Raw genomic sequence first — 19,560 nt, 5'->3', positions numbered from 1 at the left:
GTGTTCCAACAGGCTGAGATCAGTTCTATACAGGAAAACAAAGACAGACTAAGTGACAGCACGACAGGTAAGAGGAAGGGGCGTCTGTTTGTGTTCCTCCGACAGGTCTCTAGTCCACGTCCATTTACATACATCAAAGGCCCACCTAGAGGAAGTGTGAGGAGGTCCGAGAACCCCGGGGGTGCCACCCTGGAGCTGCCAATACCACACAGGCTGACACTTTCCCCTGGATTTTAAGGAGCCCCTGAGCTTGGATGTGAAAACAAAAATATCTCTGTTTTCATTTGCCCCCAACTACTGTGAGCACTTCCTTCAATTATGAATATAGACAATAATGCCCAGTGGTATTAGCAGACCAGTGACTTTGCCAGCAGGAGAATTCGCAGGTAATGTCCTGTCACCTTACTGTTATCGCGGGTATCTTGAAATGTCATTTACAGTCTCTGTACTAGAAATACGGCATTAGACCTGCTGCTGTATTCTTGTTATTGGCACATGACAGAATCAGCTCTTAAATTACGTAGCCTGTGTCTTCTCTTTTATGTATTATAAAGCACTGTTTTGCAGTGAAGTCTGGGGCCACGAGCCATCACAAGGGGCACTCCTCACCGCTGAGCAACAGGTTATTTCCTGAGGGAGAGCCAACTGAGCACTTCCGTGGCTGCATAGTCTAACTTTTCTACTGTGCATCTTAAATAGAGAAATGCAAAGACAGAGTGTTGAAATCACACACAGTCATCCTGTCTTCACCAAGACAGGGTTTAATTCATTGTCTTCAGAATCCATCCTAAGGTTTACCCTCTAAGAATATAGTTCAGCACCCCCAGAATCCATTTAAAATGTTGTGTAGAGGGGCATCTGGGTGGTTCAGTCGGTTGAGCGCCCGACTTCGGCTCAGGTCATGACCTCACAGTTCGTGAGTTCGAGCCCCATGTGGGCTCTGTGCTGACAGCTCAGAGCCTGGAGGCTGCTTCGGATTCTGCGTCTCCCTCTCTCTCTGCCCCTTCCCTGCTCATGCTCTGTCTCTCTCTCTCAAAAATGAATACACATTAAAAAAATTTTTTAAAAATGTTATGTAGATTATTCCATTTTACTTTTTTAAATTTTTACTTAAAAAAAATTTTTTTAATGTGTATCCATTTTTGAGAGAGAGAGTGTGAGTGAGAGTGAGCAGGGCAGAGGCAGACAGAGAGGGAGACAGAGGATCTGAAGCAGACTCTGCTGAGAGTGGAGAGTCCCACGCAGGGCTCGAACTCATGAACCTTGAGATCATGACCTAAGCTGAAGTCGGAAACCCAACCAATTGAGCCACCCAGGCTGCCCCTCATTTTACTTTTTCAAAGTATATTTATTTTAGAGAGAGAGCAAGAGGGGGAGGAGCAGAGAGAGAAAGGGAGAGAGAAAGAATCCCAATCAGGCTTCCCACTGTCAGCACAGAGCCTGATGTGGGGTTCGATCTCACAAACTGTGAGATCATGCCCTGATCTGAAACCAAGAGTCAGACCCTTAACCGACTCAGCCACCCAGGTGCCCCTCATGGAGATTATTTCAAAAGCTCCTTTTGCTTCAGCATTTAGTTTCTTAGCCTATGATTTCATAGGTGTTTGGAACTTTTAACTTACAGAATTTAGAAATATTAAACTTTCTAATTCTTGGCAGAGATCCAAGTTATTTGAACACTTGTTACATTGGATTCTTTAAAAACCATCCACTGTATTTTAGAAGTAATTTCTGTTGCTTAGAATTACAGTCATGCTCTCAATCCTCTGGTTTATTCCAAACTTACCAGACATCATGTCAAGGGGACTCCTTATAAAGCTATGGGTTAGGAACCTGACATCAGAAGTAAGCATTTCTATGAAGAAATGTCATTTTGCATGCTTCCAAATTAAGATGAAAGTTTCCATCTTTGCATTAAATGGCTGTGAGAAAATAATAAAATTATAGTAAAAAATGTGCATCGGTGCTATTCAGATTGTGGTCTGTACAACTGTTCTGAGTTTGCACCAGGAAGTCATCCAACTATACTGCTAAGCACACTGTTTTGTCCAGCAGATATTTTTTCCCCCATAGAAAGACTTTGTGCGTGAAGGAAGCGGTGCGCTGAATGACATTCTGGGAGCAAGGCTCTTGTCTCAGTGAGCACTTTGAGTGGCAGAGCTTTAGATGCTATTTCAGTGTGGTAATCAGTAGGATGTCAAAAAGTTGTGGTTTACCAGCAGTGGGATTGTGGGGTTAAGAGGAGACGGGTGCACGCTGGGGTGGGTCAGCAAACGCTGTAAGGAGGAGGCAGAGCTTGCCGTGGGTCCTGAAACCTGCCTCCAAGAGCCTTAGCCAAAGAGATGCTGCAAGGGCTATCAGATGGATGAAAGATTAAGGAAGCAGCCTTGTGTCGAGATACAGAGGGTATGATGGAAAGTTTGAACCTGAGGAAGATGTGATGCTAGAAACCATGGGTCATACACCTGAAAAAGTACTTTGGGACCAGATTATGGAGGCCTTAACCCAGACTAAGGAATCTGGAGATTAATTTTGAAAAGAGAGTGATTAAAGCACTGGAACCACAGGAATGAGCCTATCAAAGCACATTTTAGGAAGATTAGCCTGACAGTGTTAGGTAAAGCTATATGTTCACTAAGGAGAGAGACAGAGCTTTGTTACGAGGCTGTTTGCAGGGCTTCTCAGTCAGGTGATAAGTTTAAACTAGAGTGAGGGTGGTAGGGATAAGAAGTGAACCAGATCGTAGGATATTTCTAAATGGATTCACATAAGTGTCACTTACTAGGTATGATATGATATGGCAAGGTATGGTATATTAGGTATATCATAATATGTATATTAGGCAAGGTATAATACTTAATAAGGGGAATGGAAAATATATGACCAAATCCATCAGTTTTCAGATGAGCTTCTACGCATCCACACCTATGCTAGGCATACCCCAATGAGGGAACCGCAGGACCTGAGGATTGCTGTTCATCTAACCAGGGGCTTTGCTAGGGGCTTTCGTTCTTCATCAGAGCCAGGAAGAAGCACTGGATTGGGTAGAAGGTGACTCGGTTAGAGGTCAGAGAAATATTAGTTTAAGAAAATATTATTTAAAATCACTTTTCTCTTTTCCAAGGTGCTGATAGCTTATTGGATATAAGTTCTGAAGCTGACCAACAAGATCTTCTTGTCCTGTTGCAAGCAAAAGTTGCTTCTCTTACCTTACACAATAAAGAATTGCAAGATAAATTACAGGTAGGTACATAGATTGTTGCCACGAACTATCCTGTAGGGGCAAACTATTGGGTTTTTTCAGGTTAGTCGGGTGATATTTTTTTTGAACCTCTACATTAGTTTCTTCTTCCTTTTTAAATGTAGTTCACCTTTAGCGTTTTATAGTTTCAAATTATGTTTGTTGAGAGAGTAATTCATTAACTCTATTTCTGTAAATTGGTAAATTATATATAATTATATACTTAGTGCATTTTATATATTACTATATATACACGTTTGTGTGTGTGTATAAACAGCCATTCATTTAGTAGAGCTGATCGTTTAGCAGATTTAAGAACTTGATTGAAATAGCTATGCTAAGCCCACTGCCCCTTTTTGGCTACTGGAATAATATGAGAAGCAAAGGAAAAATTATGAGTCAGAGGCTTTAGAGCCCAAACAAATCTAGTGTTTTTAAAGTGGCAGAAATGAGCTGTCCTGAGAGAGCACAGAATAAGCTTAGTGTCGTTAACCCAATTCTCATGTCCCAGACCATGGTTTGTCATGGGGCAAAAGTACACATAAAGGGACGCTGCAGCTGTCCCCTATGTAAGCTTTGGATTTGTTCTCTTCTACCAGTTGCTTGCTCACCTAACCACACCTCTGGCACCATTTCATTCTTGCCTTTTTTGCAGGCCAAATCACCCAAGGAGGCAGATGCAGACCTGAGCTTTGACTCCTACCATTCCACTCAAACTGACTTGGCCCCACCCCTGGGCAGACCTAGTGAAACCTCTCCCCCAGACTCCAAGTCATCTCCATCCATCTTAACACATTCCTTGAGTAAATCCACTCTCGACAGCGATGGGCAAATTCAGCAACTGCAAGAGATTCTGCAGGACTTGCAGAAGAGACTAGAGAGCTCTGAAGCAGAGAAGCAGCAGCTACAGGCTGAGCTCCAGTCCAGGAGGGCCGAATTGGTGTGCGTGAACAGTGCAGAGATTTCAGAGAATGGCTCCGACCTCAGCCAGAAACTGAAAGAAACTCAGAGCAAGTACGAGGAGGCCATGAAAGAAGTCCTTAACGTGCAGAAGCAGATGAAACTGGGCCTTGTCTCGCCCGAAAGCGTGGACAGTTATTCACATCTCCGTGAGTTACGGATCACTGAGGAGGAAGTAGATGTGCTAAAGCAGGATCTCCAGAACGCATTAGCCGAAAGTGAAAGAAATAAGGAGAAAGTGAGAGAGTTAGAAGAAAAACTCGTAGAGAAGGAGAAAGATTTGGGTATTAAGTCTCCCGGGGAAGAGTACGAGGAAATGAAAAGTTCATATTGCTCTGTGATTGAGAATATGAATAAGGAGAAAGCTTTTTTGTTTGAGAAATACCAAGAGGCCCAAGAAGAAATCATGAAACTAAAAGATGCCCTAAAGAGTCAGATGACACCGGAAGCCGGCGATGAAGCTGGGGATATGAAAGAGGCCATGAACAGGATGATAGATGAGCTCAACAAACAGGTAAGCGAGCTGTCCCAGCTGTACAAAGAAGCCCAGGCCGAGCTGGAGGATTACAGGAAGAGGAAATCTCTAGAAGACGTAACAGCCGAATATATCCATAAAGCGGAGCATGAGAAACTAATGCTAGTGACGAACGTGTCCAGAGCTAAGGCAGAAGAGGCATTGTCCGAAATGAAGTCCCAGTACTCAAAGGTATTGAACGAGTTGACGCAGCTCAAACAGCTGGTGGACGCACAGAAAGAGAACTCTGTCTCCATCACAGAACATTTGCAGGTGATAACCACGCTGCGGGCTACTGTGAAAGAGATGGAGGAAAAAATAAGCAGTCTCAAAGAGCACCTTGCAAGCAAGGAAGGGGAAGTCGCAAAACTGGAGAAACGACTCCTGGAAGAGAAGGCCGCGATGGCCGACGCCATGGTGCCCAGGTCTGCCTACGCAAAGCTCCAGTCATCACTAGAAAGTGAAGTGAGTGTGTTGGCCTCAAAATTGAAGGAGTCCGTAAAAGAGAAAGAGAAGGCCCATTTGGAGGTCTCCCAGATTCGAAGTGAGGTCTCACAAGTGAAAAGGGAAAAGGAAAATATTCAGGCTCTCTTAAAATCCAAAGAGCAGGAAGCAAACGAACTTCGGCAACAGTTCCAGCACGCTCAGGAGGAGCTCGCAGAAATGAAGAGACAGTCGGAGAGCTCTTCCAAACTGGAGGAGGATAAAGATAAGAAGGTTGGTGAGACTCCATTGCTGTTGAGTTTCTAGTTAGCTAGACACTAGTTTCTAGTTAGCACTGGTCTCTTGTGATTGCTCAGAAGTTCTGCATGTGACTCCATCTGTCCCCATGGCCACGTTAAGATTAGTAGTTTGGACATCTATCTTTAAAAAAACAAAACAAAACACTGATCGTCGATCACTCCCCTTATATTGAAGCATTTTCACATATGTGGTGCATATTTTCCCTTTTAAAATTATTTTACAGAAGCTGTGTCAAGTGTCAGGGATCAGAAGCGAACCCACAAACTGAAAGGCATTTGTAACCCATCTTGAACTTCAACTCTTTTGGAATCCAACAGATTCTTCCATCATATGGAAACCCAAATACTTCCAGACTTAATCCCGCTTCCCTAAGTTCCATGAGCTTTCCCCTGAGTCAGTGTTAAGAACCGCCCTCCATGGCACTCATTGTCAAAGATGTATATAGGAGGGGAAGCAGGGAATGTGGGGAGCAGGTGATTAGAGATGGGCTGAGCGTGGCTTGGCGGAAGGAGGGGAAACAAAGGGGAGGGGGGCGTAAAAAATGGTTCTGTGCCTGAATCTGCTCCACGTCCCCAGTCCTCTGGGTCAGATTTTCCAAACGGCATTGATCAGAGCACTGTTTATCATTTATTCCTTTAGTATGATGAAAATTTCAAAAAGAGCTTCCAAAGCCAAGGGGGCAGAGAGTTAGGAGGCAGAGGTCAGGTTGCAGGGACGGGTTATGTTTACTTTAAAGCAAGATGCCCAGAGAAGTCAGGGTTCCTAGGACTCATTCCTGATTGCCCATGTCAGCACTACTGAACAAGACATAGCCCTCTCCAAATAAAGAATGCCTAAAATCCTCATTCTGATAGTACCCCCCATTCACAGTAAAATAGGAAAGCATCGTCCTAGCTTTTGTTTACCCTCGTGCCTCGAAGCACGGTATTGAATCTGGGGCCCTTATTTGAATATAGTGGCCTTAGAGGGCTATGTGGGTTTGCTGATTTTGTTACCTATTTCATTGTATGGGTTTTCTTTAAAAAATAAAAGAGAAATTGTTCCAAAGTCTCAAGTCCCTGAGGCCAATAAGAGGCTGTGTTCGAGAACTATCCAGAATCTTGCCTGCCTATTGCTGAGAGTTTTCCTTTCTCGCCAGATAAATGAGATGTCAAAGGAAGTCACCAAGTTGAAGGAGGCCCTGAACAGCCTCTCGCAGCTCTCCTACTCAGCTAGCTCGTCCAAGAGGCAGAGTCAGCAGCTGGAAGGACTGCAGCAGCAGGTCAAGCAGCTACAGAGCCAGTTGGCTGTGAGTGGGCTTGTTTCTGCCTCCTGCTTGGGGGTGGGGGGTTGGGGGTGGAGGATGAGGCAGATTACGCACCAGCTCAGCTGGGTGGGGACAGGTTGGAGTGAGAAGAGCCCCAGCCTGAAGGAGTGGCTGAGTAGCTAAAGACTTGTTTGGTGAGGGCAGGAGGAAGTGGTGGGATTTCCAGTCATCACCTGCAATGAGGTGGGTCACCTGGATCTCTGAGAGGGGGGAGGCAGCACGGTGGCACATAGGCGTCACATTGACACATCCACTAACTTTTCACCCTCTCCATTTTTTTTTTAACGTTTATTTTTTGAGAGAGGGAAAGAGAGACAGAGTGTGAGCAAGGGAGGGGCAGAGAGAGAGGGAGCCACAGAATCCAAAACAGTCTCCAGGCTTCCAGCTGTCAGCACAGAGCCTGACGCAGGGCTCGAACCCACAAACTGCGAGATCATGACCTGAGCCGAAGTCTGACATTTAACCGACTGAGCCACCCAGGCGCCCCACCCTCTCTCCCTTTTTTTTTTTTTTTTTTTGACTGCAGCATTACTGTCTCTGGCAGTGGCAAGAACTTTTTCTTATTAGGGCCCAGGATCTCTGGTAATTGCATATCTGCGCGTCTGAATCTGCTTATTGGCCCCTCTCCTCATTTCACCCAGGAGAGTCCTTCCATATCTGTATTCGTTTCCTGTGGCTATTGTAACAGATCAACGCAAACTTGGTTTAAAACAACACAAATTTGGGGCACCTGAGTGGCTCAGTTGGTTAAGTGTCTGACTCTTGATTTTGGCTCAGGTCATGATCTCACGGTACGTGAGTTTGAGCCCCGAGTGAGGCTCCATGCTGAGAGTGCTGAGCCTGCTTGGGATTCTGTGTCCCTCTCTCTCTGCCCCTCCCCTACTTGCACACTTGCTTGGGCTCTCTCTCAAACTTTTTTTTAAAACTCCACAAATTTATGCTTTTAAAATTCTGGAGATCAATAAGTGTGAAATCAGTGTCACCAAAGTCAAAGTGTCAGCAGAGCTGGTTCCTTCTGGAAGCTCTAGGGGAGAATCCATTTCCCGGGCTTTGCTAGCTTTTAGAGGCCACCTGAATTCCTTGGGTCATGGCCCCTACCTCCACCTTTGAAGTACATCACTCCACCTCTGGTTCTGTTCTCCCATCTCCTCCTTCCACCTTTGGCCTTGCTTCTCTAAGGACCCTTGTGATTATGTTTAAGAGATACCCAGATAATCAGAATAAACCTTTCCTCCATCTCAAGATCCTTAACTTAATCCTACCTACAAGGTCCTTTTACCATATAGGTAACATTCCACAGGTTCTGGGGTTTAGGGTGTGGACATCTTTGGAGGGCCAGTATTTCACCTACCACAATATTGTTAAGGTTTTTGTTGACATGGGTAGGTTATGTTTTCCATGTGAAATCAAGGGGTGGTTCAAGACAGATCTCTAGTTTCTGTTTACAAACAGGACCTGGATTTCATGATGTCTTCAGTACAGACTTTGATACGGGTGAATTCAGGTTTCTGCAGTCCAGACTCTGGCTGGCCACAGAGTATAAAACCAGCTTTTTTGTGTTATCATCTCTCGCAGCAAAGGAATGATCAGGGGAGAAGAAGATGCTCCCTATTGTGTTCTGCAGGTCATTTTTCTCATAAGTGGTTATCACAGACTTATAGGTAAAGTGCTAATGGTTTATACAATCATTTTAAAATTTTCAATGTTTAATGAGCTCTTACGTATCAATATTATATAAGGTGCTGGTGGTATAAAAGTGAGTAAGACACAGTCCCTGTCTTCACTGAATTTATACTTTAATATAATGGCTTTCCAAATTCTCTGTGTGGTAAGCACCGACTGATAGATGCCCAGCATGCTCTGGGCATACAGAAGAAGTGTCTCGAAAGGCTTCCTGCAGGAAGTGATGCTCATGCTGAATCTCAAGGGGATAGGGAAGAGGCAGCAAGGACTGAGATGTGGGATTTAGATGGCCCTTGGCAGCCGTGGCAAGGACAGTCCGAGTGGGATGGTGGGGTGGGATCGGGTAGGCTGCCCGAGAGAAGTGACCGAGTAGCTAGGAATCTGATGGGGCTGAAGAACCACAGCAAGAGGCAGGAAAGGCTACGGCACATTTGCTAGAAAGGTAGCTGGTGATCAGAAGGTGAGGTGCTTTCATTTGAGATTTCAGAGCTAATGACAGAGGCAGGGCTGTGACTGTGAGTATGTGTGGTTGGGAGGAGGAGGAGGAGGAGGAGGAGGTCGTCGTCGTCCCTGGGGAACTGAGAGGCCAAAGTGTCATGTGGCTCATGCATGTGGATGTTGCGGCCATCCAAATGATGACAGACACAGAGATGGAAAGGAGGGCGATGATCAGAAGATGAAGTTTTAAGTGACTGAGTGGAAGTGTGCAAAAGATGGGAGGAAACAACATGAAAAAAGGTACTAAGTACACCTTCTAATGGTGTGAACTTCAAAGGACTGAGGTTTCATAGGTTGTCCTTGAATAGGAAGGACAGCTCATGTTCTGACACTCATAGGAAAGAGGTGAGAAGGGTGTTGATGGACTTTTGTAGATTTTTTGAAAAATGTTTATTTGTTTTTGAGAGAGCGTGAGCAGGAGAGGGGCAGAGAGGGGGGTACAGAGGATCTGAAGCAGCCTCTGTGCTGACAGAAGTGAGCCCGATGCGGGACTGGACCCCACGAACCATGAGGTCAAGAACTGAGCCAAAGTCGGACACTCAACCAACTGAGCCACCCAGGCACCCCTGTAGATTTTTGGAGTGATCTATATAGGATCAATTTTTATCATGAAATTGGAGGAAAACCATCTTAGAAGAGTTCAGAGCTAAGATTTTTGAAATCGTCACTGAAGGGAACTGCAACAGTAGCTCCACAAGGAGAAATAAAAGCATCAACAGCTGTACTGAGGAACATACAGCGATTTGGGATTGGTGCCACCACCCTGTTCATCACCATTGACACCTAAATAATTGAACTCCCTGGGGGGCTCTAGGACTGGCTATTTCGTGAGAGATCAACAACTCCTTTTAAAAGACTAGATTTTAAAAATCAAAGTAATGAATACTTGGTTATTGTAGAAAAGTTGGAAAATACAGAAAACTCTGGAAAATTTCTATAAATAAAAATTGCCCATAATTTAACCACTCAGAGATAGTCATTTTTTGCATTCAGTATGTTTCTTTGCACCATTTATTTTGTGTGAACGCGTCTGTGTATTTGCATAAGTATGTATACGTATGTTTTTTGCAACAAATGTGGGATTATATAATAACTAGTTTTTACGTGAATTTTCTTCTAGAGTTGTATCAAAATATGAAATAGGTAGATTTTCTCCCCCTAAGAATATTGACAGATCTTTTTCTAAGAATTTTGACGAGTGGTCAGAAATCTACATCCCAGTGAGCCCACAATAATTTTTAAGTCCTCATATGCTAGCATTTAGTGGAGGAAATCACTTGGGTGGTAGCATTTGGCCACAGCTTTCTTACGGTTTTTTGTTTTTGTTCTGTAAAGGTCTGCTAAACAGTGTCAAATTGTCTCTTTCTAGGACTGCAAGAAACAACACCAGGAGGTGATATCTGTTTACCGAATGCATCTTCTGTATGCTGTGCAGGTATGATAACAGCCTATGAAGTACCTGGGTATCCTAAAGAAATACCACAGCGGATGTCACCCCAGCTCCCGTCACTAAGCCAGTAGAACAAATGAAAAGTCGAGGAGAATCTTTTACATCGAGAAGCTTTAAAACGCCTTTTGCGTTGCTTTGGATTTGTCAGGAGCCCTGTGCCGTTTACGGAGAACAGCCTCATGCTCTGTTGAGGAATGAAGGAGAATGTGGCTGCTACCCCCACCAGGGGGAGGAACCCAGGCTTGCTTTCTCAGGCGTGCCAATGTTCTCAGCCGGCAGCACTGTCTCACCCCACGACTGTTGGCGGCTTGGCTGGCGGGGCTCACATTTGCAACTGAGACCCAGAAACCCTTTGCTGGCGGCTCTAGCACACCCAGCCTCATCATCCTCCAGAGAGACAAGAGCAAGGCCCGCTCTCTCAGTTCCTCCTAGAAACGTCAGAATCAGTAGGGCTGACGTTCTTTTGGAAGATCCGGAGGAAAGCCAAGGGCTTCTTGTTAGCCGGCCATCGCGTTCCCTGGGGAAGACCGCCAGGACTGACCTTAAGTTCTAATGATTGTCTTTTGTTTGAATTCCTTAGGGCCAGATGGATGAAGATGTCCAGAAAGTACTGAAGCAGATCCTTACCATGTGTAAAAACCAGTCCCAGAAGAAGTAGAATGGATTCCGTGGCAGGACACTGCCCCCTTGTTGTCCATCTTTGTGTTAGATCTGGAGTTGTCGGCAACCACTGCCATTGTTCTCACTCGTGGTATGCACCGTGGCCCAGCCTAGCTTTTTCCCTTTCCTAAGGCAGCTTTCTGAGGACTGGGTCCAGGAGAGGGCTGCCCTCCCCAGAGCTGCTTAGAGACTTGAGAGCAGCACAAATGAAATGCCCTGGTGTCCCTTCAGATTCCGGAGCCGGGATCTGGAACCAGGGGTCTGGTCCTGGTCCTGGTGCTGGTGGGTGGGCACCTGCTGTGGGACCCGACCAGCTGAGGGGCTTTGTCATCACTGAGCAATATGTTGAGACCTCCCTGCTCAGCGAACATTGCTTTAGTTCCTACACTCAGGCGGTGTCAGTCAGCACCCGAGAGCCCCTTTGCCTTTGGTTTCCAAGCCCAAAACATGATTTAACTTCTGACCAAAATAGTATGGCACTCGTTATGTGGTGCATACGTAAGAGCCTTTATCATGACATCCTGTGGACTTAAAACATGAATCCCATCATTTTCCCCCCTCTGCCTTATATAGCTCATCACCCTGCTTGTTAGTCTCAGAGTTTGATGAGCACTCTTAACTAAAATACGAAGTTGAAAAACAAAAGCAAGTTGTCCTTAGAAATTCTTTTGAAGCAAATCGTTGACATATTGCAAATCTTCTATGCAAACTTGCCTCCTGTTATCCGTGAAGCTCAGGAATCCAAACATTCGCGTTTCAACAAGGGACAGTAAACTGCGTGTTTACAGCCAAAAAAAAAAAAAAAAAAAAATGCCTCATAGTTCTTAACCTCAGTTTTTTAAAAGTGTTTTTTTCTCTACAATATTTTTATTGGCTCTTAAAAATGTTTTCATAGCTAAACCCCTAAATGAGTGAAATTTACATTAGACTCTATTAACAAAGTATTTTTAGATAACCATGCTTATGACTTTTTTAAAGCATAACTTTTTCCTCAGAGTTTGCAGCGATAGCCAAGGTAGTTATGTATTCCCTTTCCAAACTCTACACGAGCTGCCACCGTCCCCCTAGCCTCTCTGCCATCGTGTCCTCACAACTGTAGCACATTTCTGAATATAGAAAATCTTCCTTTTACCCACTGAGTATTTTTGAATACCCCAGCTCTACCAGCACCCATAAATGATCTCTTGGAAGGACTGTTAGCCAATCACTTTTCCACCTTTGAAACCAGAATCCTAACATGGTACACATACATGATGGTGCATAGCAAAGGTCGTGGGGGCAAATATTTCTGTTCCCTTGACTTTCAGGTTAAAAACGTTTCGAACTTGCTTGCAGCTTCCTTTGGCATTGTTTTTGTTGAGAGATGTAAGCTGAATACAGACGTCTCCGAAGTATATAACGCAAAGCGTAGGCCTGCTCTGACGGGGTCCACAGACCGCAGGGTGCCTGGGCGCACAGGGTGATGGGCTATATTGGAGGATGTGCTCATCTGTATTGGATGAGGACCAACGACCACAAAGCAGAAACGGCTTTCAAGCTTGGTGTTCCTTTTCTTAAGTTGTTTATACTTCACCAATTTCGAAAATGCTCCAAAGAAATGTGAAAGGACCTTTTGTCACAGCACTTAAGAAAATACAAACAACCCCCCCCTCCTGCCCCCACGCAGAAATGCTGCAGAGTATAAAACTTGAGACATTTTGTAGGACGCCTGACAAAGTGTAGCCTTTTATCTTGTTTCAGGATGCGTATTTATTATAAGTACTCTGGTTAAATATTGAAAAGTTATATGCTGTAGTTTAGCATTTTGCCTTTGTAATTTACAGAAGGTATTGCAGAAAATAAACTTTTGTTTCATTTTGCATCTCTGTTGACTTTTGGTGCCTTCATAAGCATATGTGTATGGCTTCTTAGGATCAGGTCAGAGGCGTTGGGTATGATGGTGCTTTCCACCCCAAGTCACACTCAGTGGCTGCCAGTGGTCCACGGTCTCTCGCTGTCACCTCATTTCCATCTCCTAGCATCTTTAATGTCGGACTCTGACACCCCCCCCCCCTTCCACTTTAGAAGACCCCTCCGATTACATCACACCCACCCGGATAACCCAGGGAAATCCTTATTTAAGGTCAGCTGATTAGCAGCTCAGCCCCAAGCATCAGCCACTTGTGGGCAGTGGCATCATGGTTCTTCAATTCAAAATTGCCCCTCAGTTGTCTGTTCTCTTTTTAACTATATAAAAAAAATTTTTAATGTTTATTTTTGAAGGATAGAGAGAGTGTGAGCAGGAGAGGGGCAGAGAGAGAGGGAGACACAGAATCTGAAACAGTCTCCAGGCTCTGAGCTGTGGGTACAAAGCCTGACACAGGGCTCAAACCATGAGATCATGACCTGAGCCGAAGTGGGACAATTCACCAACTGAGCCACCCAGGTGCCCTAAACTATTTAAAATCTTCCATTAGATTGGTCGTTTCTCTTCTTACAAGGAAAAAAAAAAAAGATACGTAAAATATCTTGGAGAAATACCGTTCCCTATCACACATTTCTTTTTAACTGTTGTATAATATTTCATAGTTCGATGGTGCTATATTTTTATTAGTTCCTCATTGATGCTTCCAGAATTTTACAGCCCTAAAAATGACGTGATGACTGTCCTATATATAAATGTCTTCATGCACACATGTGAGGACTATTTGGGTAATTTTCAAATTGCCTATTTTCACAATAGCTTCCATCATGTGATACAAGAATGCAGAGAACAAAAGTAGAATGGCGTATGCATCATCACAGCGTGTGTGAGAAAGAATGGCCTTTTTCTTCACACTGGTTGAATAAGACTCATCATTTTGTTTTCCTTACGTAAACTTGAAGACAGACTGCAAAGCCTTTAATAATTAAACCCACCCAACTTAAGATAAACACATAATACACTGTGTGGGGGAAATGTTCCCAGAACGTGTTGAAGCACAACCTTGTGCAACGTGGCATAACTGTGGAATGCTGGGTGCTGACAGCAGCAGAATCACTCTCCAGCAAAGATGGGGATGATGCTTTCTGAGCAGTTAAAAGGCAGGCTGCAAAACTAAGCGGGGGCTGGGAAAAGCAACAGACCAAGGCATTCACAGAGTGGCAATTTCTGTTCAGCTTTGGGCAAAGAATTCAAGCGGGAGAGTTGCATATTTGTGAAACAATCAAAGGACAAGAGCTCAACTGTGATGGTTGCCATGAGTAATCCATAGGAGCCTGTCGGTTGAGAGAGAAATCAAAGTGGGTTTCAGCAGATGGAAAAGCTCCTCTGAAGAGGAAGAGATAGAGGTGAGTGGAAGGGAAGACATTCCTGCACATTCATTGTAAACCAAGCCCTACCATGGGAAGAAACCGTATATTCAAGTACTGTGACTAGATGTACTAGATTATAAATGGAAGATGTGTAGGGGAGAGAAAGGAACAAGACACAGCCAAATACTGTAAGTTTTTAACGGGAGAAGTAGCGCGGGTTCCCTTTGTGTGACCTCTGGATGTTTTCAAACATGCAAATTAAGTCAGGTTAAACACACTGAGTAGGCAAAATAGTGGACCTCCCCCCTAAGAGGTCTATGTCCTGATTCCTGGAATATGTGAATATTTTATGTAATATGGCAAAGAAAAATTAAATTGGCAGAATTAAGATTGCTAATCAGCTGGGTTTCAATAACATTGTCCTGGGCTCTATGGTGGGGCTGACTTAATCAGAAGGGTCTGTTAAAGTGGAAGGAGTCAAGAGTCAGAGATTTAAAGATGCTGCCCTGGGGGTGGCTGGGTGGCTCAGTCAGTTGAGCATCTGACTCTTGCTTTCGGCTCAGGTCGTGATCTCATGGTTTATGAATCTGAGCGCCCACGTTGGGCTCCGTGCTCACGGTGCAGAGCCTGCTTGAGAACCTCTCTCCCTCTCTGCCCTGCCCCCTACTCGTGCGCTCTCTCTCTCTCTCTCTGAATAAACAAACATTAAAATAAAGATGCTGTGCTGCTGGCTCTGAGGGTGGAGGCTGAAGCCACAAACCAAGGAACGCAAGTGGTCTCTAGAAGCTGGAAAAGGCAAGAAAACACGATTCTCCCGAAAGCCCCTAGAAAGAACCAGCCTCGTTTACACCTTGTCTCTAGCCCAGTGACAGCCACTGCAGACTTCTGACCTCCAGAACCATGACATAATAGACTTGTGTTGTTTTAAGCCAATAAATTTGTTGTGATTTGTTACAGCAGTGATAGGGAACTGATATCCATACTGAGGAGCTAGAATCTCTGCTACTGGAGAGTTCCGCAAGATGACTCCAGGCTTCTTAAATATTGCGGAGCACTGATAATAAGCCAGGCACTTTGTTGAGTGCCAAAGGCTCAGTGGTGAACGTAACACCTCCCGCTCACAAGGAACTCTCAACTGATCAGACCGGGGCCTGCCACCTGGTAGGGATTCAGTATTCACTGGGTGGGTGGATATTTAGATGAATGAATTGTCTAGAAGGCCCTGCAATGCTCTGCTCTTTCGCGGACCCATTCTTCAGCCTCCTCATTCTTTTTTTTTTTTTTTTTTTTAACGTTTATTTATTTTTGAGACAGAGAGACAGAGCATGAACGGGGGAGGGGCAGAGAGAGAGAGGGAGACACAGAACTGGAAGCAGGCTCCAGGCTCTGAGCCATCAGTCCAGAGTCCGACGCGGGGCTCGAACTCACGGACCGTGAGATCGTGACCTGAGCTGAAGTCGGACGCTTAACCGACTGAGCCACCCAGGCACCCCCAGCCTCCTCATTCTTAATTGTCATTTTGCTCTTCCTTGAACCCACCAAACTTGCTCCTGCCTCAGGACCTTTGTACTTGCTGTTATCTTAAAATGTTCTTCTGACATTTGTATTATTTCTGCTTTATTTCCTCTGCTCAATGCTACCTTGTCAGAGAGGCCCTCCTTAACTACTAGCACAATCTCTATGTCCACATCACTTTCTAGATCCTTTATCTGACTTTATTTTTCTCCATACAATTTGTCACTTTCATGTAAGGTGGTTCACCCAGTTGAGGGAGGAGGGGAGTCCTAAAATCCAGCCCACCCTCTAGTCCCAAAGCTTAACCACTTAACAGGGGGCCTGAGTCTGGATGAAGGAAGAGGCTTTTTTTTTTTTTTTTAATTCTAATTCACACAAAATTGTTGCCTATTCCCTCAGCTCTGTGTCTTTTTCTAACTTGCAGAGACATCAGACTATTTACTAATAGCCCTGTTTTTCTTTACCTCGTAGAATAGAAGCTCCAAGAGAGCAAAATCTTTGTCTATTTATTTGCTATTGCTTCCCTAACGCTTAGAACAGTATTGGGCACAGAATAGGTTTCTTCAATATGCAATTTTTTTTTTTTTTTTCTGAGTGGATGGACAGATGCATGGAGACTGTGAGAAACTCAGAGAGTGCCAATATAATGGTGTCAAGAGGAGATTATGGATGGGATAGTGTGGGAGCTCAGAAGTAAGGTCTCTAACCCGGTCTAGAGAGGACAGAAGATGTGTTTTAAGAAATTATACAGTCGAAGGGAAATCTTATTTGCATTTCCTGTCCTTAAGTTTCACAGTCTTTGAAGTTGAAATAATTAGGAGTTAATCACAGTTTATTTGGGGATGGAAGAATCTGGAAGGACCCTGTGCACATGCTTCCTCTGTGTGATTCTGTAACAGCGATGCTTGTTCAGGATCAAGGGAGGGACCGTGAGCCAACACACTGAAAGCAATGTCTGCCCAGATTACTAGCACCGCATTTCAGTTACTGAACAAAGTTTCAGCACATTTACCCGTGACTAAGGTTTACATTTGGGGACAGGGTGAAGATGGCAAGGAAAGAAAAAAACCACACACAGGTTTGACCTGTGTCTTTAACCTTCTTTTAATTTAACCTTCTGAGTCTTTAACCTTCTTTTAATTTTACAGATGAACTACTTCTGGTCAGAGCTAATTAAATGGAGGTGGAACCAGAGTGTCATTCTTAAAATGGGAATTCAGTGCCTGTTCTGGTACCTCACTTCCCTTCACCACAATGGGCAAAAGCCAGTGTTCAGGAAGGAGAAGTTACACTTAATACACTGAGAAACAAACTCCCAGCCAATTCCCAGAATGACAGAACATTAAAACCTTTCAATTTGATGAAGACCAACTTAACGGTAAGGGAAATGAGAATTAGAGAGCAGGAAACCAGTTCTTCCTTTTTATCCTCATATATGTTAAATACTGTTCATAGTAACAAATACTCTTCTTGCATAGAAAATCAAGACCCAGGGGCTGTGATTTGCCCCAGGCCACAGGGAGTCAAAACCAGATAGGGGAAATCTTGAAGCTAGTTCATTGCTCTCATCCTTGTTCCATGTTGGGAGATCTCTTAAGAGACAGAATAAAGGGGGTGGTCTCTTTCTAAAATTTTGACTCAGGATCTTGAGCCAACAGTTTTAAACCTTAAGTTAAAAGGCTGTCCAGGTTTTCCTTAAGAGATACTTAAGCAAACTCATTTAAACAGCTCCTCCAACCTATCTTGGTTGGTCTCTCTTGGCAGTCTTGGATCAGTAGCAATTAAACTTCATCCTCCGAACTGGAAAGAACAAACACCAAATCTAAACACCACCTGTGAAGTTCTTAGTAAATGTTTTCCTTCTGTCTCTACCGAGCCTGCTTTTTTGGAAATGAGGACACATCACCTTCGGCTTGACTTGCCATGGGTCCCTCGTTTATTGTAGGGTTCGTGATCATACTCTTATACACAAGGCTACGGGGGCCGGTGCTGTTCCTTCAGGTACTAGCCACAAGCGCCCCTGCACCTGTCAGACCTGAATTATTGTTACTGTGTATGTCAGGCCACTGAAGAGGAGCGGTGGTATAAGAACACGTGCTGCATAAATCAGGGCTGTGTGGTGTTTGCCAAATGTGCCCCACCCCCTCGAAAATGTTCCCGGAACTGCTAATCATTAGCAGAATTAGTGGCCCATTGCTTAAACTATTCATTTCCTGCACTCCGCGTTCCTGATCAAGCATGGCTCAAATCTCACCGGGAGAGGCAACACAGACGGTGCCGACACCGTCAGTAGTCATACCTGAGCCTTTTCTCTCCGCTCCCGGAGAGCCAGAACACCGGGGGGGGGGGGGGCGGAGAGGGTGCAGGGGGCGCGCAGGGGGGCGCCGGGTACCCATACAGCCGGGTACACCGTACACTACTGCTTTACGTAGGTAGGGTCGTGGAACCCGGCGCTCTCTTCCATCCTCCGATGGGATTTCTCTCCTCTTCCCGCATCTTCAACCCTGACAGGTAAAGTCCCTTCGAGAAAAACACTGGTGACGTTTCCGCCGCAGCTGAGGGAAGTTTTGAAGGCAAGCCTGAGGCTGTGCGAGTCGCGCCCGGACAAAACAAAAAAGACCGGAAAGCCCAGGTTGGCCCCAGCGGCCCTGAATTTTCCGGGGCCGGAAGTTGCCTGCGTGGCTATGGCTACAGGCGCCGACGCTCCCGGCTCTGTCTGCGGCGTTCCGTTCCCATGGCAACCCCATTGTCTTCCGAGACGGAACCTGGGCTGCTGGCGCGCCAGGCGGACCTCTCAGGGTCTCGCTTCCGCCAGGCACCTTTGCGGCGCCCTGAACGAGGTCAGCCGAGGCCAGGACGCTGACGCCGCTGGAGGAAGCTGAGCTCGCCGGCTGAGGGAGACGAGAAGGCTAGTTCCGGGGCGTGGCTTCTCTGCCCTCGGCCGGGTCGGGGTTCAACCCCTCCTTTGCGGCGCCCCGCGTGTGCTTTTCCTCGTGGAACTTCTGCGGCCGGGACACCGCCCGCCAGAAAGAAGCCTTGGGATGCTCGCCTGGGGCTCGGGATGTGGCCTCAGGGTTTACGAAATTGCGGGGAGAGAAGAAAGGGTTTTGCGTTTGAGAGAGGCGCCAAAGTTTGGTGTTATAATTTATTCAGGGACGTATGGTACCTCGTTGAACAGAACTCAGAGGAGTTTGAGAACTCACAACTCCTCGCCCTGGCCATAGTTTTGAAAGTCGAGATTAAAAAGAGAAATTAATGAAGATTTCTTCTGGTTTTTGGATTGTGGACGTTCCAGAGCCTGAGTCAGAGAGAGCTGCTCAGGGCTCAGGTGGGAATGAGTGACCTTCTGCAGGGTGAAATGAGGAGCGACTTGGCGGGTGTTAATGTTCAGTACAAAACCGTACATTCGATTTGGATTTAAGCGATGGGGAGAGCCATGAGAATTGAATTTCACAAATCATTATCAATCGGATTTTTGCCACGAGTTTTCAACCATTTCCCCCCATCAGCTAACGACAATACGAAAATAGACGCGTGTGTGTTCCTTAACTGGGACTTCCTATTAAATAGTGGGAATGCCCTAGGGACAAGAAGAATTAACCGATAAACTGGCTATATCTCATTTAATACTGAAAGCTGCTCCTTTGCTTGCATCCATCTTGCAAAAACAATATCAGACTTGAGCAGAACATGGTTTTGATGATTCAGGAGCTGTA

The 19,560-nt window shown here is 45.2% G+C and overlaps 2 protein-coding genes across 14 annotated transcripts in view; both read left to right on the top strand.

Annotated features, from left to right (window-relative positions):
* Positions 1–12,917, top strand: part of RAI14 (retinoic acid induced 14) — a 144,816-nt gene extending 131,899 nt beyond the window's left edge. For all 7 annotated transcript variants that reach the window (XM_045440671.1, XM_045440633.1, XM_045440680.1 and 4 more), the window contains 6 exons: positions 13–67; positions 3,125–3,243; positions 3,897–5,432; positions 6,598–6,747; positions 10,316–10,381; positions 10,977–12,917. In XM_045440671.1, the coding sequence (XP_045296627.1) occupies positions 13–67; positions 3,125–3,243; positions 3,897–5,432; positions 6,598–6,747; positions 10,316–10,381; positions 10,977–11,054 (2,004 nt within the window). In that variant the 3' untranslated portion in view covers positions 11,055–12,917. The remainder of the gene's footprint in view (positions 1–12; positions 68–3,124; positions 3,244–3,896; positions 5,433–6,597; positions 6,748–10,315; positions 10,382–10,976) is intronic.
* Positions 12,918–18,248: 5,331 nt separating this feature from the next.
* Positions 18,249–19,560, top strand: part of TTC23L (tetratricopeptide repeat domain 23 like) — a 67,238-nt gene continuing 65,926 nt past the window's right edge. For 4 of the 7 annotated variants that reach the window (XR_006702193.1, XR_006702195.1, XM_045440521.1 and 1 more), the window contains exon 1: positions 18,249–18,355. Coding sequence is in view for 2 of the 7 variants with exons in the window: in XM_045440521.1 (XP_045296477.1) it covers positions 18,315–18,355 (41 nt within the window). In the remaining 5 variants the exon portion in view is untranslated. Of the gene's footprint in view, positions 18,356–18,452; positions 18,753–18,773; positions 19,173–19,560 lie in introns of those variants that run through there. The other 3 variants (XR_006702211.1, XR_006702213.1, XR_006702212.1) reach the window with 3 other exon arrangements.

This window comes from Leopardus geoffroyi, chromosome A1 (assembly GCF_018350155.1).
Source record: "Leopardus geoffroyi isolate Oge1 chromosome A1, O.geoffroyi_Oge1_pat1.0, whole genome shotgun sequence".
NCBI classification, from domain to species: domain Eukaryota; kingdom Metazoa; phylum Chordata; class Mammalia; order Carnivora; family Felidae; genus Leopardus; species Leopardus geoffroyi.
Note: the sequence above shows the minus strand (reverse complement) of the source record. Positions and strands in the feature narration are given on the sequence as shown.